General features: G+C 41.9%; 1 protein-coding gene across 1 annotated transcript in view; it reads left to right on the forward strand.

Annotated features, from left to right (window-relative positions):
* The first annotated feature begins 563 nt into the window (after positions 1-563).
* Positions 564-22,940, forward strand: part of Rdh10 (retinol dehydrogenase 10) — a 30,365-nt gene continuing 7,988 nt past the window's right edge. The window contains exons 1-2 of the mRNA XM_004653285.3: positions 564-1,022; positions 2,605-2,840. Coding sequence (XP_004653342.1) covers positions 734-1,022; positions 2,605-2,840 — 525 coding nt within the window. The 5' untranslated portion in view covers positions 564-733. The remainder of the gene's footprint in view (positions 1,023-2,604; positions 2,841-22,940) is intronic.

The raw sequence follows: 22,940 nt of genomic DNA on the forward strand, positions 1-22,940 counted from the left end.
GGGCTCTTCCCGGTCTCGGGTTATATAGCGCGGCGCGTGGAGCCAGCTCAGAGCCGACCCGGAGCGTTCCGACTCGCGAACGGCGCTGCGCTTCGGAGCCCGGTGGCCCGGTGCCCGAGTGACAGCGGCGGGCGGGCGGGCGGGCGAGCGCAGGGCCGGGGAGGCGCGACAGCCGCAGAGGCAGCGGCCGGGCAGCTCTCTCGCCCGCGCCCAGCGAGTCGTCCTCTCCCCGCACCCCACTCTCCCACACTCCTGCAACTTGGGTCAAGTTGACAACTCCAGCGACGGCCGGCCGGTTCGCGCCGCCTGCTGCGCGCAGCCCTGCCCCGGGGGCGAGGGCGAGCCACTGCACCGGTGGGCTCCGGGGACGCTCGGACGGCGGCAGCTTAGCCATGAAGGCAGCGCGTGTCGCCTAAGTCGCTGCTGTCACCGGCCGCTGCGGCGGGACCAGCCCGAGCGGGCGCTGCGGGACAGGCGGGCGGGCGGCCGCCAGCAGGAGGCGCCGGCTGGACGGTAGCCGCGGCGGGCAGCAGCCGAGCCCGAGCGGGAGTGGCAGCGGCGCCGCGCACTTGAGCCCCACGGGCACCTTCGGGGGCGAGCGCGGGCTGCAGCTCCCGCGTCCCGGCCGGAGATCTGACAAGCACCCCCGGGACCGGGGAGCTGGGCTTGCCTGGCTCGGGGAGGGTTACGGCCACCAGTGCTGGGAGGTGGGGGGTGGTCCCCGGGCGTCGCGATGAACATCGTGGTGGAGTTCTTCGTGGTCACTTTCAAAGTGCTGTGGGCGTTCGTGCTGGCCGCGGTGCGCTGGCTCGTGCGGCCCAAGGAGAAGAGCGTGGCCGGCCAGGTGTGCCTCATCACGGGCGCCGGCAGCGGCCTGGGTCGTCTGTTCGCTCTGGAGTTCGCCCGGCGCCGGGCGCTGCTGGTTCTCTGGGACATCAACACGCAGAGCAACGAGGAGACCGCGGGCATGGTGCGCCACATCTACCGCGACCTGGAGGCGGCGGATGCTGCCGCTCTGCAAGGTAACTCGGACCCGAGTCCGCGCAGTTGTTGCCTTAAACCTCCACCCCGTCCCCCGCCAGGTCTCCAAGCCCGCTGTCACGGACAGCTAGCTACTCGATCTAGGAAAAGAGAACCCCGCCAGGATTCTAGAGGGCGACTGGAATTTGCCCCTTGATAAGAGAGCACGATCGCCTCTGTTTTTCAGACCAGGGACAGTGTGCCAGACAAATCCCTCCCGGAGGTCCTGACTCTCTGGGCAGAACTCTGAAGTGACGCTACACTTTCTTGGGGCGCGAGGGAGGGTTAAGGCTAGGAAGAGAGAATTTGCTTCGGAGCGTTTGGCATTTAAAGAAATAATAACCTGTCTTGTGTGAAGCATGATGGAAAAGTGAAGTGTCTTTAGGAAGTTCCCAGAATGGACAAGCATGTATCTGTGTTTCTGTGATGAGAGCCGCTTAGACTAGGGCAGTGATGATGATTTCACTTTAACTTTAGCGACAGGAAAATAATTACATTGTTTCACCAGCCCTATGTGTGTACTTTAGTTACCAGTCTTGATCACGGCTGAGAGTCCCTTCCCCTTGAGAAAGTGCTTGAAAGTTTTCAGCTTCGCTGTGAACATCCATGGTTTTTGGTCGCCCCAACCTGCATTTTTACATACTTGCTAACTAGCCTATATCTGAAACTTTTTGACCTAAGTGTAGACCATAACCAAACTATAAATATTGGTCCAGGAAGTCTGACTATGGCTGGGTTTTTTGAAAACCTTGAATTATATGAAGATTGTCTTGGACACCACTCCTCTGTAGCCATCATTTGTTACCAACCTTGTTGGCACCTGTCTTCTTTATTTAAAGTTTTTAAAAAGTTAAATTTTTCAATACTAGTATGGAGGGGCAAACGAGTTTTTGTGCTCTCTTCCAAAACCTGAAAGATAAAATAACTCTATTCATTTTGCAGGGATGGGATTTGGATTTTTTTTTTTTTCTGTTTAAGTTGTTGAATGGTAAAATTGCATATTTACATGTAAAATCTGATCTCTAAGTCTTTTCTTAGGGGAGTTAGCTCCTGCAGTAAGAACAAACCAGTGACACCCCCCCCCCCAACACACACACACATTTTTTCATGGCTTCAGATTATTATTTACAGTTTGGATTTGTGAGCCCTGAGATTTTTTTGTGTGTGTGTGAGGGTACATATACTAAGCTTTAAAAGCTGTTTTAGCCACTGTTTCCTCCCCTCCTCCTCTCTTAAAAAGGCATGTGTAATATGTGTGTGTTATTCTCTGGGCTGAGATCAGTTCTTTGCAGGTGTCTAGCTTCAGCAAGCTGATCCCAAGTGGTCTACTTGTATTGGGCTTGTCACAATTACATGAGTTTCCCTTAAGTAAAGTTGTCCAGTAAATTGCTGTAATTCCCAAAGACTTTTAGGGAGGAAGGCAGCTGTAAGTTCAGTTGTTGGCAAGTATTCTGGTGTGAGAAATTTGAAGCTCACTGTAGTATTTTTGTTTTGTGTGATCATTGTTCTACTCATTGCCATGTGACTCACTTTGTGCATCTCTTCTCTGTTCATTCTCCCCCTCATCTGGATTTCGGATGACAGCTGGAAATGGTGAGGAGGAAATTCTGCCCCACTGTAACCTACAGGTTTTTACCTACACTTGTGACGTGGGAAAGAGGGAGAATGTCTACCTGACAGCTGAGAGGGTCCGTAAAGAGGTTGGCGAGGTCTCAGTCCTGGTCAATAATGCTGGTGTAGTCTCTGGACATCACCTCCTGGAATGTCCTGATGAGCTCATTGAGAGAACCATGATGGTCAACTGTCACGCACACTTCTGGGTAAATATAAACATCCTTGTTTTTATTTTGGAACCCTCCTCAATGAGCAGGCTGGAAAGGAGAGTGATTTCAGGGCGAGCTCAAAAGCCACCTGCTTTCTCCCACACAAGATGTCCTTCTAATGAGCTATTCCCATATGGTGAATTACATGTGTATTGGTTACTGTTAAATCTCCCAACTCCATTAGTTATTTCTTGAGAGAAGAGAATGGACATGGTGAACTGAGTTGAAAGATTGCCATAAAAACAACAAGGGGAAGTATAACCTCTGGGTTTGTTTATTTAGCTTTCTATTGAGTTTATAAAACACTGGTTCTTATGAATTCATAAAGTCAGGGATAAGGCTTCCAAATTGCTGCTTAGCCACATTTTAGAAAGTGCCAGAGATTCTGAGATCAGCATTTGTGGTCCACTGAGAGTGGCCAGGCCACCCTGGCAGCCAATTAACATCCATCCACTGTCTACAGAGTCCATGGCATTGTTTGGATGGTAGACAGCTGAGAACTTTGTCAGCTTGTAAGGTGCCTTACAAATGAGAAGCCTCCTTTAAAGGACCACAGACCTTTACTAAAGGAAGGGGATTTATGAGACCTGGCAATCCAGGGTCTTCAAAAGTGTCAGCTTTTAGCCATCAGAGCTCCAGGGATTTGGGTGAAGGAGGAGGCCTCTCCTGGTAGAGGCCAAAGTAACTCCAGCTTTTCAGATGAATTATCAATAAAGGTAGATATGAGGTTCTCCCTTCCCTATACTACTGATCACTGTATGCTTTGTTTCCTCATATTTTCCCTTCTGTGCACAGGAAGGAGCCGTAAAGAAGCAGTAAGGGCAGTGAGAGTGCTTACCTAGAATGTGCAAGGCACTGGGTTCTATCTCAGCACTAAGAGTAAAAGAAGGGATAAGAAGATAGGATCCCCCCCCCCCAACCCCTATGGCAGATTAGGCTTCTAATAGAACACAACAAAGAATCGTTTCTCCTAAATAGGTCACATTAAACCTCATTAATTTTTTAGCCACTGCTTGAAAACTTAATCTGGCTTTAGAACTATTCAGATGTTGCTCATCCAATATTACGGCTTTTCTCTGATCCTGGATGAAGCTTATTTTAATGTATTATTTTTAAACATGAAGTTTATTTAATTCATTTCCAAACCTCCAGTAATGAACATAAAAATAACTGGATCACTGTGTGCTAAACGAGTAAGAAGATCACCATGTATAGTTTCAGGGAACAGAAGTGTGTCATGTGAGTACGTGTACATGGGTGTGCATTGGTTGTAGGCAGTGGGTGTGGGCAACTGAGTTAAGCTTTGCACTGCTGCCAGGTTCATAAGAATAGGCATCCATACATCAGCAATGGTTTAGGAGAGGAAAGGCCAACTGCACGTACTTAAGCGCAGTATACTTTATCAAGAATTGTGTGTGCTTATTATTCTGAGTGAAACACAGGACCACATTTGATATAAAGCCAAACTGTAAGTGGGATGTATATTACGTGTTTGAATAATGTGAAGGTTGAACAGCCACAGACATTCCATTTGATTTCATTCTACTTGTTGCCTTAAAAAAGATGTATAGCAGGTGTAGTGGCGCACACCTTGAGGGCACTCTGAGACTGTATAGTGAATTCCAGGACAGCCTGGGCTAGAGTGAGCCCCTGTCTCAAAAAACAAAACAGACAAATTGGTAGGTTAATATGAACCACGGACATTGTGTTTTTCCCCCCACTAACCTTTGACTGAGATGATGCAAGATTTCCTAACTATAAACTTTCGCCTTTACCAAGTTCTTTCAAGTTTCACCATCCTTAGCTGTGCTTGATGCTCACACCTGTAGTCCAGCACTCAGAAGGCTGACGTATAGGGATTAAAAACAAAAAAAAAGTTAATTGCTTTCTGCATGATTATTTTGCTAACTTGCAGATTTTCAAGCATAACCACAGTTATCAAGAACCCTGTATATAGTCTTCTTCAGTTAAGTACTTACCACAGGAAAGCAGCTTATCTTCTCTAAACATCCTATAAAATGAGTGCTACGTCAATGTTAAGTGCAGAAAATCCATGCCCTTGCTATGAAAGTGCACATAAATTGATACACTGTGCTTCTAGTATTAGGATACTTCTGGCATAAGAAAGACATTGATTCAAATCTCTAAGATAAAGATGATTTTGGAATTTAATCTGTATACCAAGGAGGAGCGTATACCTTCTTAGTGTCCTCACTGTGGTTTGGGTTGTTGCTTAACCACACAATTTAGGGAGTTCTTGGAAGCCTTGTTAGTAATGACGTCACTTCATATTAAAATATGGGAGGCTCCTGAATTCTCCAGCTGTTTTTCCCCTAAGCATCTAAACTTAAGAATTTATTTTCAGTATTGAGTCACAAAATTCATTTTAGTTTTGGAATTTCTGACTTCTTGCCGAGACTTAACAAACCATTGGAGAAGTTGAGATTTAGCAGTTAAAATTAAAGAGAGTTTATTCTGATTTTATAGTGATTAGGGTAGGTTAAATAGTACTGCTAGGAGCCATTTGAATTCAGCTTCCTTGCTAATAGTTTTCTTCGGCAAAAGTGTTAGTGGTCATTTTCCAAAGATGTGTTGGCCACTGTGTGTGGTTCCAGTTCCACAAAAAATAACCAGTGTGTCTTTCTCCTGTGTCTGGGTGGGGAAAAGAAGTTGCCCCATCTATTTTAAAAAGTAGATCAGTGAAGAGTTCATTCAGTTATTGGAACAGATCATCTTGAGCCAGACTTTTAAGTAGCAGTTAATGGCGTTTTCATAGAATAACAAGTCGTATGTTGATCCTGACTCAGAGTTAAGGTCATGTCCATATACATGAAATAGAAAACCATGTGACTTCCACTGAAAAGCTGTGGGTGCCTTACAAGTTCCAAACCATTCCTCATACTAGCCCCTGCCTGGAACGCCCTTTTCCCCCACTCCCTCTGCCTTTAAGACCTGTTTCAGCTGGGTGTGGTGGCACATGCCTTTAATCCCAGCACTCAGGAGGCATAAGTAGGAAGATCACTGAGGGTTCGAGGCCAGCCTGAGACTACATATAGTGAATTCCAGGTCAGCCTACCTCCAAACAAGCAAACAAAACAGACCTGTTTCAAGTTCACAATGTACCCTTCTCTTCCCACTCTTGCTCTTATTGGCCTTTTTGGCATTGCAGCTCTGAGGATCCTTAGAGACTATCTCAGTCAGCATCTCATTCAGCACCTGGGAATCAAGTCTAGGGCCTTGCACATGCTAGGTGAACACTGTACCTCTGAGTTACACCCCCAGCTCATTCCTTTAGTTTCCAGTGAATCTGCAATTAAATGAATTATGTGAGGCTTTCTTTTCATGATTTTTTTGTGTGTGTCTTTTGTCATTCTATTGTTTGGTACATAGTAGATGCTTTTTGGCATAACTTTTTCTACATTATTCCCTACATGCCCAAGTTGATGGCAAGCTGTCTGAAAGTAGTTTGTTATTCCTGTTCTCCCACCTGGAACTCAACAAATACATGACTATATGTGCTAGGCTTCTGGTTAGATATTTTAATTTTTTTTTTTTTGGTTTATTTTTATTTATTTATTTGAGAACGACAGACAGAGAAAGAGGCAGAGAGAGAGAAAGAGAATGGGCGCGCCAGGGCTTCCAGCCACTGCAGACGAACTCCATACGCATGCGCCCCCTTGTGCATCTGGCTAACGTGGGTCCTGGGGAATCGAGCCTCGAACGGGGGTCCTTCACAGGCAAGCACTTAACCGCTAAGCCATCTCTCCAGCCCTGGTTAGATATTTTGAAGATAACCTATTCTGAGACCACTCACATGGGTCTGTGTTGTGACCTGTGAAAGTGTTAAGCATCATCTTGGACTAACTCAAGCCCACAAGACTGACACTTCACAATGGGCCTGGCTTGCATTCATTGTCTGCATCTCCTTTGGTTCCCTACCCAACTTTCACATTCTTCTCATCCCTCCCATGTGCCTATTTATACTCAATTGACCCTTCTACTTGGTGTGAGGATGGGGACTTTTAAGACAGCTGCTGTAGATATGCCAATTTAAATTAAGTTCAAAATGAATGTATGGAGCTGGGCATGGTGCACACACCTTTAATTTCAGCACTTGTGAGAGACAGAGGTAGGAGGGTCACTTTGACTTCAAGGCCAGTCTGGCACTACATAGTAAATTCCAAGTCAGCCTGGGCTAAAATGAGACCCTTTCCCCCCACACCAAAAAAAAAAAAAAAAAAAGAATATATGGATCCATCATCATTCATTTTACCAATGAGCAGCTCTCAAAGAGGGGACCTATGTGGCAATTTATTTCAACACAGTTGGTAAGTTTTTACATTACTTGCTGTTATTTAGCACAGCCTTCCAGTCAGTTATGACACTGATCTTCCAGGGTTGTTCTCCCACTAGTTGATCTTCCAGGAACCTTCTCTGCTCACCAGCTTGGAAGTGGTAGATTTGGAATAGGCATCATTGAGCCTGATCTGCTCTGACACACAGAACAAGACCACAGAGAGCAAAAGCAATATCATGAGCATGGGTTTTTTATTGTTTGTTTTGGGGGGGGTTGTTTGTTTGTTTTTGTTTTTTAGGCACTGTAGCCCAGGATGACCTGGAACTCACTCTTTAGTCCCAGGCTGGCCTTGAACTCACAGCAATCCTACCACCTCTCTGCCTCTCAAGTGATGGAATTAAAAGCATGTGCCACAATACCTGCCTTCATGCACCTTTAAAAAAATACTTTTACTTATTTATTTATTTGCCATTTGTTGTTGTTGTTTTGAGGTAGGGTCTCACCTCCCAAGTGCTGGCCCTGTTTGCAATTTTAGAGAGAGAGAGATGTCAGGGCTTCTTGCTGCCTCTGCAAATGAACTTAAGATGCATGTGCCACTTTGTGCAGCTGGCCTTGCATGGATAGTGAGTCATCAAACTTGGGCTGCTAGGCTTTGTAAGCAAGTGCCTTTAACCAGTGAGCCATCTTCCCAGCCGATTATTATGCACTTTAATGCTGCTATAGCAATCTTTCACAAAGATGTTATCTCTGTCTCAGGGAAAAGACATCTCTATTTCAACTTGAAACGTGGAAAACTTGTCCCCATATGGTAACTACAACCACATCTCCCCAGTAATTAACATCCTTTACTTGTTCCTTTTCAGAGAGGGAGTAGACTCTTAAAGCCAAAGTTTATCTATACATCCTCACCCACCCAAGAGCTGTGTTTGGCCCTTATGAGAACAGCAAATTGATCCCTGATAAACCAAAAGAGGGAAAGCAAAAGCATTTAACTCTAGACCTTTTATGTTTCGAAGAAATTTTCCATGGTAAAGGACTAAATCTGTCAGAGAGCTAGTCAGTAATTTACTTCTATTGATATGGTAGTCAGACAAGGTAATTGGTAGTTAATTAATAGACCACTTAACTTAAAAGGTTTCACAGTTTTAAAATACTAATTACTGAATTAGGCATTTATCTATATCCAAATGTCTAAAATCTATTTAGTTAAAATCCATCCAGGAAAAGTAAAAGCCTACCAGCTAGATCTGAGTAATGTAGCACTTAAAGCATTAGTGCTATAGTTGTATCTAATATCTCATGAATGTTCCTAATCATTAATGTTTAAGTTCATATGTGATTTACTGGTTTTTAATCTCATATACTATATTCTTTGGCTAGAGGAATCTAGTTTTGCTTAAGCCCTCTTAGGCTTAGAATTTTTTAGAAAATCATTTCTAAAGCATTTGTTTAAAATTATTTACCCAGCATTTCCTCCTTCATACCATAGTGTTAGGAAACTAAATATTTTATAGAATATCACTTGGCCTGTCTTAGAATAGCTTTGAAAAACAGAATTTGTGACATATTTTTAAATCTTGTCCAGAACTGGTTTCTGTTAAGTAAATGACAAGTGTATAACACTGTTAGAGGTCTAGAAAGATAGACTGTATCTCATGTAAGATGACATACTTTGTCAGATTCTTGGGGTGATTGTTGAAAACATCTCTTGATAGCAACTTCTTGGATACCTGAGACTGAACTATGCACAAAATAGGATCACATGCTTATTGAATTCTGAGTATCTATACTGGATGTAGTACATGCTAGGCCCAGATCTACTGCTCCTAGAAGTCAAAGTCTACCCATATAAAATAGCACTTCATAGTCAGGTGTAGTGATGCACACCTTTAATCCCAGCCCTTGGGAGGCAGAGATAGGATTGCCATGAGTTTAAGGCCACCCTGAGACTACATAGTGAATTCCAGTTCAGCCTGGGCTAGAGTGAAACCCTACCTTAAAAAAAAAAAAAAAAAAAAGGCACTTCATGTCATTGGCGTGAGCGGGGACTCAGACTCTGTCTCCTATACAGAGCTCTCCAGCACCATAACACTTATATTCATCTGTGCTTGGTTATTGTGCTTGTTTAGAAAGCACTGCTAAATAAGCAGTGCCTTCATTTCTAAGTTGTCTAGACAAGTAACAGTGCTCCCTCCTCCGCAAATGCAGGGGGAGCCTGCTGTTTCCACAGAATTGACCTTCTTGACCACCTCCTTGAAACTCAAGATTTCTGTGAAAAGCCACCTTCTGCTTCTCTTTCAGCCTTCCTAATCCTTTTCTCCTCCTCCCTCCGCCCCCGCCCCTTTAAAACAGGCTCTTCACTACCGTGTGCTCAGGTCAGTTCTCACTGTGCTCTATATCTAACTAGGTGATCTGTTTCAATTGCCTCAACTTTATTTCTAGGCCTTTCCAAGTTCACACATTCTCTTGGCTATTCCACATGTACTTTAAAGTTAGTACTGAGCTAACTCCTCTCTGCTCCATCTGCATTGTGATCAGTCACCACTCCTGACGGCATCGACATTCACTTCAGTTCTACATTGGGCACACATTCATGGATCACCAAGTCTCCAGCCACGTGTACCTTCATCACCTCTCACCAGCATTATAAAGAGCCTCCAGGACTACTTTGCCTGTGTCTAGCCTTTGCTCCCCAACTTAGGGGTATCTAAGCAGGTTGAGTTTATAGTATTTCAGCTTAAAACCTTGAGTGACCAAAGTGCTCACAGTGGCAAGTTGAGGCCACAAGCAGAGCACTGAGTGCTTTCCCTCCTGCCTTCTCAGCTCAGCACCTGTTCTATCACCGGCCATACTCAACTCCAACCACACTAGACACAGGGAGCTCTGCAGTCATTTGAGATCTGTTTTATCTAGAAGCAACAAAAGTTAAATAGTTCAGGAAAAATATATCACAAGGTAGGCTTGGTTGCTCATGTCTGTAATCCCAGCACTTGGGAGGCAAAGGCAAGAGTTAATTAACGAGCTCAAGACTATCCTGAGCCACATAGTGGATTCCAGGCCAGTCTGCACTATAGAGTGAGACCCTGTCTTACAGAGGGAGAGGAGAAAGGATGTCACAACCATAAAGGAAAAATTCAAAGTGTTTTCATATGGACTTAATAGTGTCTTTATATATTAAGGTGGCAGTCCCTGTTAACAGTCCTCAAAGTCTTATTCAAGGAATCACCACATCTTAGAGTGACTTTTACTGTTTATCTCAATTCTTGGAAGCAAAGTTGACATTTGATTTTCTCCCTCAGTGTTTCTGTATTCAGGGCTTCATTCTTTATGTGCCCAAGTAGAAATTCATCTATAGGACATGTCAAAGTGGAAGCATTCTTTAACCCTCACTAATGCTAACACTGAATAGCTTTTTCAAAAAGGCTGAATGGAGAGTGCCCCCCGGCAGAATCTCTGGCCATTCATTGCAGGATTGGGTCACGGGGGCCCACAGAAGTGCTACAAACGCTATAGTTAAACATGCTTACATTCTCTCCATTTATTATTCTCGTCCCTTAAATTTGTTTTTCCCCTAATTGTTTTTTGGCTTTTCAGATCTTTGGCAAATTCCAGTGAATTGATTTAGTGACCTTGGTGAATTAATTTAGTGGGAGTCAGAAAATTACTTTCAAGCAATTTAGTAACATTAGTTGAGAATTAGAAGAATTTTAAGTAGGAACTTCTTTTTATTTAAAGATTTTCTTGAAGTAAGGAACACTAATATTCAGATTCACATAAATTTATGCTTCACTTTCAGAAATTAAAATTAAGCCTCTTTCAAGTGAGATAGGCAGCCAGTTGCTCTCTTTAATCTAGTATCTGCTTCTGTAGGTAAATGTGTGGATGGCATACTTGTTTGCTTTGACTTGTTCAGTAAAAATTGGAAGACATGTGACTATGGTATAGTAGTCATTGGGGGCTGGAGAGATGACTTAGTGGTTAAGCGCTTGCCTATGAAGCCTAAGGACCGCAGTTCCAGGCTCCATTACCCAGGACCCTCGTAAGCCAGATGCACAAGGTGGCACATGCATCTGGGGTTCATTTGCAGTTGGCTAGAGGCCCTGGTGTGCTCATTCTCTCTCTCTCTGCCTCTTTCTCTCTTTGTCCCTCTCAAATCAATAAATAAAAATAAAAATAAAACAAAAAACTTAAAAGATATAGCCATTGGTCCTGAGAAAGGCCATTTAAGCTGTGTAAGTCCTAAATATAGGTTCATCGTCCCTGAACCAAACATCTGAAACCTGAAATACTCCAAAATCTGAAACTTTTTGAGTATAAACATGATTTCACAGTGGAAAATTCCACACTGGCCTTATGTGATAGAGGCGTAATCAAAACCCAGGCATGCAAACATGTTTGTATAAAATCACCTTCAGGCTGTATGTATCCAAGGTGTATTTGAAATGTAATTTTGTGTTTGGAGTAGAGTCCCATCCCAAAGATACCTCATGGGCTGGAGATATGACTCAGTGACTGAACGTGATTGCCTCCGAAGATATCTTCCTGAGTATATGTAAATAAGGCTAAGTATTTCCCTTCTGGTCCTAGGAGTTTCAGTCTATGCCCAGCTTTGGACCCCCAACTGTACTTTGCTGAAGTTCCACTAGGGGGGGTGTCCTCACAGGGTGGATTTATATCTTATTTCCTATCCACATAACCAGTATTTTCCTAGGAGAAAGGGGGACTTTGTAACAAACCTTTGGAGTGTGGCAAGAACTAGTAATCTTTAAGGACTAGGGAACTATCCCCTCCTTCAGTTTTGAGCCTGTAACTCCAGGACTCATTAAGATGTGCAAATCTCTTTTGGTTTAATTAGTGATTTCTTATCTCAGAAGTTTTTGTGGTTAAGGTCACTATTCAAAGACCCATGCCCTTGTTCCTTCTGTCAGCTGAACTTGAAACTCCTTTAACACAGGAACCGTCATGGAAGCATGTTTAGAAAATAACTCACAGGATGAGTGATTTTGATTGATTTTCTTTTTTTCTCTGAAGACATAAAGTAGGTGGGTAAAAAAAATGTCCCTTTGTTGTAACTTAGCACTGTATTGAGATACCAGCCATTGTTGAGAATATAGGTTGGTAGAGCATGGCCTCAGGATTTAGTCACACTTGACACACCTGGCCAACCAGTTTCAGACACCTGGATCCCTGGGTTTATGCAGGCTTACACATCTCCACTGAGAGGGGAAGGCTTCTCACCCACAGGAATGTTAACATCTTTTACTTGCCCAGCTTCCCCAGTGTGGCCCATTTGTGAATTCCTCTTTTTCACTTTATTTGTCATTTCTCCTAAAACTCAAGTTCATACCTGTCAGAGCCCATTTTCCTAAATGCTCTGAAACTAAAATTAAGTGAACCACAGGGGGGAAAATGAATATCCTCTTGTAATGATCATAAAACTTTCAACACAGCAGCAAATGCTGCTAGAATATTTAACAAGTAAGGGCAATTACTGGGAAAGCTTGAGTGCTGTCAAATTAGCCCCTTACAATGACAAGCCACTTAGAATGAATTCACATTTGGAAACAAAACATTACTTGGTCTGTGAAACTTGCAAAGATCACAAAAAGATGTGTGAAAGGTGTCAGCAGTGTTAAACATGGTTCTTTGGTTTGGGGAAACCACAAGTGTTTTGCTGCTTGCATAAAATGTGAATTTCTTGCTTTTCCTTCAAATACCTTAGTATTGGAAACTTTGAATACTAACAAGGTTCAGCTTCTTAGTGTTAGTCTAAGCAATGAGGCTCAAAATAACACTTCCAAATCAGTGTAGCCGGGGAAATATTTGTAGTGTAACTTTGGTAAATACGTGGGTATTTTGAGGACAAGTGAAACTTCAAATTCAAAGACTGAATTTTCCCACCTGCAAATTGTAATTAACATACTGCCCCCTACTGATTTCTCAAGGCTTTTTTAAGTGGAATAGTTCTCCAGTCTCTTAAAAGTATAATCAGTTATTTAAAATAACTCCATACTAACTAGTAGTATTTTTGCATCTGATGGGCTCAAGCATGTTAGTTTGTATTTAAAACAGTTGTGTTCTGCTCTTAGTACAGAGACTGAAGAAAATAATTCAAAGAGGCATGTTATTGTAAAGTATTCTTACAATATTTCACAGTATTTAGAATTCTGGAAGAAAGGGTGAGGCATAATAAAGCAACATTGCCAAAGGCTTTTTTTTTTTTTTTTTTTTTTGTAGTTCCTCATTGAATTTTAGCCCAGAGCAGGGTCAGGTGTTGAGTGGGGGACTGGGAGGACCTGGAGCTATATATAGTAGAACCAGGAACTACAACAGTTTGAAGAAAAAAACTAGAACCAACCTAACCAAAAATAGTACTTACAGCCAAAATAGCTCATAAATACATACTTAATGAGCCTTCTGTCCACTTGCTAGAGTTTTTATACAGAGCTTAAATTTACAAACCTTTTCATAAACACTATTTTCTCATTGGAGCCTCACAGCAAGTTTGAGTTAAGTAGAGCCATTACCTCTACTTCTATGTATAAGGCAGCAATCTCAAGGACTTCCCTGAGACCTTCTTTAGGGAAGAAAGAAGATAGACTCCAGGCTGTCAGCCTAGAGCTCCAGGTTAGACCATGTAAAATAGTTACCCAAGCTACATATTTAAACCTCTTGGTTTGGTTGATTTTCCTTTGACTCAATTAAGATTTTTTCTTGTGGGATAATGTAAGAATATGCAAATGTTGATTTTTTTTAATAATTGGTAGCTGATTAATCCCAGCTTAATATCCCCAGAAAGTTTGCTCTATAAATTAAGTATGCATGTAAAATTCTAGCTTGAAGAACTGATATCACACTAGGCTTTTATTACCAAAGCTCAATTCAACTTGGGTTTTTCTGTACCCCCTCTGCAATTTCCCATCATCTATATTCATGGTGGTTAAGATCTCTGAGACCAGTATAGTCCACCCTTGATCACCCAGCTTCCTTCCCCTCTTTCTGGTTTGCATGCCAGTATTGCTTAAACGAGTCATGAGAAGACAGTGAATGAAAAGGGCAGTTGAGCATATTTCTGTAGCTGGTACCAAAATTTCAGTAACTATGGGTTTAATTTAGTTTGCTTTGTTAGCTCAGCTCCTAGAAAATGTAAAATCTTTATTCTGTTATATAAGCATCTTATGGGATCATAATTCCAGATAGCTCCATAAGCCATTCCCTTTAAAATCTTAATCATGGATTTTCAAAATTGTGCAGTTTGGGGCAGCTGATAATGTGCCCAAGCTTATGACCCAAACATCTGACTTACACAGAGGTAATCTTTTCCTAGATGGGCTTTTGTTGTTGCTGTTGTTTGCCTCATGTAACCCAGTTTTGCCTGGAGCTCACTTTGTAGCTGAGAATCCACTTGAACTTCTGATCTTCCTACTTCCTTCCACCTCCTGAGTGCTGGGATTACAAGCCTGCTTTACTGTGATGCTGATAACCAAACTCAGGATTTCATACATGCTTGGCAAGTATTCTACCCACTGAGCAACCATCTCTAGCCCCTCTAGGTGAGAGTTTTCTCAGGGTCTCGTTCATCAGAGCTGGGGTTGATTTGTCCAAAAGGAAAGGGAAAGTGGAAGAAGAGGCAAATGCTGAAGTGGTCTGGGTCTGTGTTGCCTTGACATAATTTTTTTAAGATACTGTGGATAAAGGGAAAGGATTTTGAAGTCTTTTTGGTCTCCCTGTGTTCTTGTTCTAGTAGCAATGGTGGCTTGCTAGTGCTGGAAGTAGATCCAAGGCAAATATGCATACCGCCAGCCCACAGACTTGCACAGTCTTTTATTCATACAAAGGATTGGTGGCTCTTTACTTGATAAATGGTAGGAGGTAAGGGATGGTAAGAACAGAGCTGGGAAGCATGGGTGTCCCTGCTTAGCTGAACATCTAGGAGAAATGCATCTGCAGCCACTTGAAATTTGGAGTAGACAGTTTGCCAGGCTCTCTAGAACCCTTTTGTGTAGGTAGTGCAGAGTAGAAGCACAGTTCCACCACCTGGGAGTACCTAGGTTCTTCCCAGCCTCGTCCACACCTCCCAAGTCAGAATCGATATTTGGGCTCAGCATTGAAGAAGCCCCGATCTTCCATATTTTTTCTTCCTGCTTTCTTAATCCCCCTTCTTCCCTTTTCTCCTTAGTTAACTAACTCTTTGTAATCTTGTAAACTAGGAAAATGTCCTTTCATCCACCCTGATCAAGCCTTATTATTTATTTATTTCTGAGATAAGATCTTGCTAAGTAGCTCAGATAGGCCTGGAACTACAGTTCTCCTGCCTCAGCCTATGGAGTGCCGGGCTACCAGGAATATGCCACCACACCTCACTAAGCTTATTGTTATTTTTTTAAATTCAGATCCAGTTTCTAGAAAGACAAGTCCAAGAGGCCCTTTGCTCTCAGTTCCTCCAAGTTGCTGTGTCCACAGCTATAAATCCACATGACAGAAAACAAAGAGTCATGTTCTTTCCTAGGACCCAAATGACTTTTGGAAGTAATTTATTGGAAGGAGAGATTTGCCTGTGTTGCTGTGTGTGGTTTCCAGCTCCCAGATTGGGATCTGGCATGTTAGGGTCATTTAGAACTATTGAGTGATCAAGGCCATGGTGTTTCACATGTACTTACTACACTTGAAGTTTTCTTTTTTAGTTTTCACAATTTAGTAAGGATATTTGGGGTGGTGTAGTCAGAGTTGTGACTGACTACCAGACTAACACTTCCTTCTGTTACCTTTTAACCCTGTTCATGGGCAAGAGTACATGTGGTTTGCCTCTTAGATGAGACCCTAGGTTGAATCCCTGTACCACCAAAAAAAAAAAAAGTACCTTTAACCACTGAGACATCTATTGCACCCTACACATAAGTTTTAAAGAAAATGTGCTCTGTAATTTCATAGATACTTAATATATATTCTGGGAAAGTTCACTTCAAAATATGTTATGTTAATTGAATTATGAATTCTTATTAATAAAGGTTATTTAATTGGAAAAAATCCTTTAATATTATTCTATTGTGACTGGGTGTATCATCACCATTATTGTTTTTCAACGAGATCTCTAAATTCATTGTAAGGAGATAGTATAAGTGCATAGAAACTAAAAGTGATGAAATGCAGAGCCCAATTTTGTGGATTTTCTTTTCAGCACAGAATATATTCCTAATCTAGAAAGCTTTTATTACCACATGCGACTTAAAGTTTAGGAGGAGACCATCCTCACCGTGTACAGTATAGAACTTGTTTTGCTCATACCCATGTTCCTTAGAGAGTGGTCCTCATAGAGACCCTTTAGTCCTCATGAGCAGTTGGCAACTTCTTGAGGCATTGTTCTTACCAGCCTGTTGGAGCTGCTACTGGCATCTAGTAAAGAGAGGAGAGGGATCACTTTCCCAGCAGCAAATGGAATGGTCCTGAGCCTGGAAAGTTCTGTTCTATAGCAGTAGTTCCCAAACTTGTTATTACTGCAATCATCTGGGGAATGTCTCCTCCCTGTGCCAGATTCTCTTCCATGGGGATTATGGTTTACTAAGGCCAGGATATGGCTTAGACACCAGGAGAAATACTCCATAGGTGGTTTAATGTATAACAAGACTTGTGAGCCAAGAATTTATAGAAAAAAGGTTAGGAAAAAAAAGTGGCTGCTACAATCCTTAAAGTTCTTTAAGACAGTCACAAAGATTTATTTTTGTTCTTTAGCAGTATAGGTGCCATCAACCCTCATACTTACTATGACTCCTAAAGCATCATGGTACATGTTTTAAGAGTAAAGTTTCAGGAATACCTTCTTGATTATATTCATTGTTCATTGAAGCAAAGAATTTAATTCTTTTAAAGACTTCTAGTAAGCAAATGGGAAAGCAGGGAAGAATTTGAACTATGTGCATTTGTGAATTACAGGGGCTTATGAATTACAAGGGCCGATGATCATGGGTACATTGTTGACTGCACCTCTGGAACGGGTTAAGGCATCCTGCCACTTGAGATGGCCTGAGCATTGGCTAGCTACTTCATGCATGTTTCTGCCACATGGATGTGGTTCCTGGTCACTAGAGCAGAACAGAAGCCTCTGCTCTTGGAAGATCTGTCTTTATTACAGTTTCTGGGGAGGGATGCAAGTGTGAGGTGTGGAGGAGGAAGATTCATGGCCGTCTGTTGCTTGGCAGGTGATTTGGGTGTAATTTTGTGGGTTCTTTTCATTATTCCATAAGGAGTTATTAAATAGGGTGAGGGGCCTGAGTCTGAGAGAGCCTGTCGACCTCTCCTTTGATCATCTAGGGATCTGTGAGGAAGAAGGGGTCAGGGGAAACAGCATTTCAAAACCCGTTCATCTTTTAACACATTGAACTGCCACAGACGCAAGTAAAACAGAAAAATAATGAGTGTTTCATGCAGAGAATTTGTGATTTTTAATGGATAAGAGGCATGAATGCAAGTTCTATTGTGTTAAAAAAGTACAGCCATAACAACATATAAACATTTAATGAGTAGATATTGTTACTGATCACCAGATGCTGGCAGCTGTGTTAATGGAGCTGATACCTTATTGAGTCATTTATGAGAGTTGGGCAAGTAATGCCTCAGTGTTAAGACTTGTATTGTTAATGCCTGGTAGGAACCAAAGAAAGAATTGAAGAATTTGTGAATATAAATCATAAGTCCTGACATTATTGGGGGAAAACCCCCAAGGGATCTCTTTGTCTCACAGATGAAGTCAATCAGTATGCAGAGAGGTCAAGTAATAAGGAAGGCTAAGTGATTGGCAGATAGGGCATGTGGGTTTCTGAATTCCAAAGACCAGGGTATTTTCCAGGCAGATTGAGTTTTAAGTCACCTAATTTCTGGTATTTCTGCATAGCAAGCCCTAAAATATAAGGAAACGTTAGTATCTGAGTTCTGCCTTGGGGTAGATTCATCCCATCTTTTAACAGTGGGAAGACAAGTTAATGAAGCATTTATTTTTGCTGAATAACTAAGGGTGTCATCATCTAGGTGTTCATTTGAAAAGCCTAGCTCTTTTATTAGCTTCTAGGTTGCAGGGCAACTGTAGGAGTATTCTTGTGCATGTGTGTTAAGTATTAACTGCCAATGCTGTTCAAATGTTAAACTGTCCCTGTAGCCTCACAATAATAAATTTTTAAAGGTTAGTAAGTACAACATTGGTAGAAATTTGACTCTAATAACATATCCTGTACTCTCCTCTCTTATCTAAGCACTGTAAACACTATGATGCACATTTTGCTAACTATCAGAGAGTAGGTTCAGGCTCCAGTACCTTAGGGCTGTGTTGCATAATTGGTCAGGAGAACTTTCTGTCTCTGAAAATGTATCTAAGTAAGAAAATGAGCAGCTATATGAAGGTCAGAATTTTTTTTTGTCAACTACTTAAATAATTAAAGTCATTATATTGCTAGCAAATATATTTCTGTCACTCAAAGATAGTCTGGGGCTAGTGAGATGGTTCAGTGGTTAAAAGCACTTGCCTTTAACAGCCTGGGTTTGATTCCCTGGTACCCACATAAGGCCAGATGCATCACGTGGCAAATGTATCTGTAATTTGTTTGCAGTGACAGGAGGCCCCTTTCCTTTTCCCTTTCCCTCCCTCCTTCCTTCCTTGCAAATAAATAACTATTTAAAAAATAATTTTGTAGTAAAGATTATCAAACAGCACTCACTGTCAGTGGTCAAAGTAAAAGTTCTAAAATTTCATCATTTTATTTATTAAGTTCATACCTACAAATCTGTAAAATTCAGAGTATTTAGCCATTTATTCCTTACACAGGGTGTGGTATATCATCATTTGTAATCTGTGTACATATTGATTTGTCTTACTAATCTTCATAACATAGTTTGTTATATTTCCAGTACCTCCAAAAGTTTGTCCTATTGAATCACAGTATTCTAAGAGTGGTGATGGAGGTTTGAGAGTGAAGTGTCACGTTGGCCTTGTAAATAAAAAGGGGAATACTCCTTTGTAATCCTAATAAAGACCAGCTACTCTGGTAATAACAGGCAGAAGGAGCAAAATACGGGGAAGGGTGTTTGCCATGGGTTGTGGGGTGTCATGAGCATTTCTATGTATGTATTCTTTGCTCAGTGTGTTCAGTGTGCATGTGTTGGGAGCATGTGCATGTAGAGGCCACAGGTCAATGTCAGGTATTTTCTTCCATTGCTTCTCCGCTTTATTTATGTTTTGTTTTTTCAAGGTTGAGTCTTAACTCCAGTTCAGGTTGACCTGGAATTCACTGTGTAGTCTCAGGGTAGCCTCAAACTCACAGCAATCTTCCTACTTCTGCCTCCTGAGTGCTGGGATTAAAGGTGTGTGCCACCACACCTGGCTTCCACCTTATTTTTATGAGAGATGGGGTTTATCACTGATTCTGAAACCAATTCAGCTACAAAAGCTAGCTAGCAAGCCCTGGGGATCCTCCTTTTTCTGCCTCCTCAGTAAGAGAACTATATAATCTGTTTCCCATTGTAATAGAATTTATGGTGTAGTTTAGAAATGAAATGAATTTGTACTTTTTTTTGAGGTAGGGTTTCACTGTAGCTCAGGCTGATCTGAAATTCACTATGTAGTCTCAGGGTAGCCTCGAACTCATCTCAATCCTCCTACCTCTGCCTTGAGTGCTGGGATTAAAGGCATGTGCCACCATACCTGGCCTCTGTTTTTGTTTTTGTTTTTTAAACATTCAACTAAGAGACAAAACATTTAAAAACTTTTTTTTAAAGACTTCTGAAACTGATCGTAGCATGGTCTTGCAAATGCACAAAAATTTAGGATGAAGCTTTTTTGTACTAAAAGAAATTAACTTTGCTTTTCCTGTATTGTCTGTGAACCTGAGATTGTGTATAAATATGGACGGTGTACTCTGAGTGTTTTACCCACACTGCTAAGATGTCAGGCATCTCAGAACTTCAAAAGTCAGACTGCCAGATTGCACATTTCTTCACATTCTCTTTTGTTGAATTTTCAGCTAATTTGTCCTGACACTGCAGCTGCAGGCTCCACACTGCCCCGTCTGTCATTAAGAGCACCAGAGCAATCTAGAGGTTGGAACTGTTGGGAGTTAATTTGGCGTAAACCTAATTTTCAAAGATTTCTCAAGCTATGACATGTTGTGTCTCTGTGCTTGTTCTTCTGTTTAGGAAGGTCTTGCTCATATTGTAGACATGACCTTTACAGTTATCTTCTGGAGTGACTAGTGCTTTGAAGAGGAACCCTGAGGAGCTATGGAGATACTCAACCAGTTAAGCATGTCTCACAGGAATGCCAGTGTCCAGTTGAATGCCCTCCTTTCTTTTCCTTTTTAATCTCACAGCCATCCCTGTTAGCTGCTAGCAGATGATGGTTTTGGAGCCTTCTGTTAAAAGAAAGTACTAGTAATCACAGTGCTATCTTCACGCTACATAGCCTGAGTTAGTTATTACAGGTTTTGTTTTTGTGCAAATAAGAACTGAGAGTCAACTAACTTTTCCTAGCAAAGTACTGTTTCCCCATCTGTTTCCTACATGTGAGTGAAAAGACATACTCTTGCAGTACAATTCCCCAGTTCCAGGTCCACATCTACTAAGCCTTGCCTACTCTCTGGAGTCTAATCAAATGTATTGCCTGTAAAAATCCATCACTAAACTGTCCTCCTCATATAGGCAATCCATCCTTAGAGCTGATGGAATACAGCAAGACTATGGTCCAGTGAAGTATCCAAGTTACTGCTTTCACGTCCTGCATGCAGCACATGCGCTCATACTTATCCTCTTGGGTGTGCATTTTAGATTTGCCCTGTGTGCTCTCCTAACAACTCTTTGAGACAGAGTTAAAGATCATGAACCTTAGCTTGAACTGACTGGTGTCATGGCAACTAGCATTTCACCTTTCACTGGTCCCCACCTCATACATGCTGCAATATTTGTGCACATTAATAATTCATTGCAGAGTGCCAGGTTTCTTTGTGCTGTCAAGCTGTGTCAAGGACAGAATATGCTGTGCTATCTCAGATGTCATCTATCAGACTGTTGAGGGCAAGAGTAATTAGAAAGGAAAACTAGTCAGATTACTTGGGAAAATTCCTGAAAATGCTATGCTTTCTAGTCACCAATATTTTCTTGCAAGTAAGGAATTAAATGTTGATCAAAGTTTAATAATGCACTGCAGACAGCAGGAGTTTGCTTGTGGAAATAATGCTCAAGCTGTAATTGCTCACATCCATTTGGGCAGCAAGGCAATGATTAATAGCTTCAGTGCGCAGTCACATGTACTAGGCCCCAGCGGAAGCTGGGAACACAGTCTTCAAAGAAATCCAAGTGATCCTGGTATGAAAGCGCAGAGTAGGACCCAGAAAATTTTAAACACCAAAAGTGAACACCATGAGGCTGACTACAGCCTTAGATGGCTTACTCTACCTCATGGTGGCCTCAACAAATGTTTCTGGTCAACAGCCTCAGAAGCTGATGTATTTTGTAGCAAACTTTTGAGAATTGGCAAACATTTCTAAATAAGGGATATAGGCTTTCATCTTGAAATGTGGGATATGAAAAGATGCATTGTATTTCCTTTTTTTTTTTTTTTTTTTTTGGTTTGCCGAGATAGGGTCTCACTTTGGTCCTGGCTGACCAGGAATTCACTACGTAGTCTCAGGGTGGCCTCGAATTCACAGCGATCCTCTTACCTCTGCCTCCCAAGTGCTGGGATTAGCTGGGATTAAAGGCATGGCCACCAAGCCTGGCTATATTTTCTTTTTAAATATTTTCTTTTTATTTATTTGACAGAGAAAGAGGGAGAGACTGTGAGAGAATGAGTATACCAGGGCCTCCAGCCACTGCAAACAAACTCCAGACACATGTGCCCCCTTGTACATCTGGCTAACATGGGTCCTGGGGAATCGAACCTGGGTGCTTTGGCTTTGCAAGCAAATGCCTTAATGGTTAAGCCATCCCTTTAGCCCATATTTTCTTTATATAACAGGCTAAATTTGTTCCTGATTTCAGTAATGATGTTTTAAGCCCAGTATTAACCTACTACTCCTTTAAAAACTAAAATTCCATCTCAAAATAATGCTTTGTATTTCACAGATAGGTCCAACCTTTTGCCTTTATGACATATCTACAATGTATTGAGCCACATTTATAGGTATGCTGACCTTGGGCCTCAGATTGGACTTGCCTATATTATAACATACCAACCCACCATGTCACACTATACTAACCACTTAAAGGAGTTGCCTGAACAGTATACTTTTAATATTCAACTGGGAAAGACTTTAGTTATACAGCTATATTTGGGCTATGTGTTTTTTCCCCCTTTAAATATAAAGCTTTACTCACAAACAACTTTGAGACTGGTGTGGGGAGAGACCTAGGAGCAAAATAAGACCCAAACAGTGATGCTGTTTTTCATAAACAATGTAACCACAGTATCCTGCTTGTGTGAGAGATAAGCTAGAAGTGCTTACATTTGATATGTGTAAATCCTGCTTGGAGAACTGGAATAGGATTATGTTATTTTACTCAGTACTGTATGGTTAAATCATAGCTTATTATCTGCATGTAACTGATGTTCAAGAATTGTTTGTTGGGTCTGGGGACATGGCTCAGTCAGGAATATGCTTGCCATATAAGCATGAGGGCATGAGTTTGAATCCCCAGCACCCTCATAAAAGTCAAGCATAGGGATGCACACCTGTAACCATAGCACTGGGAAAGAGGAGACACAGCAGGATCCCTTGGGCTTGCAGGCTTAACTAGTCAAGCTGAATTGGTGAGTTCTGGGT

Source organism: Jaculus jaculus, chromosome 2 (genome assembly GCF_020740685.1).
Source record: "Jaculus jaculus isolate mJacJac1 chromosome 2, mJacJac1.mat.Y.cur, whole genome shotgun sequence".
Taxonomy (NCBI): Eukaryota; Metazoa; Chordata; class Mammalia; order Rodentia; family Dipodidae; genus Jaculus; species Jaculus jaculus.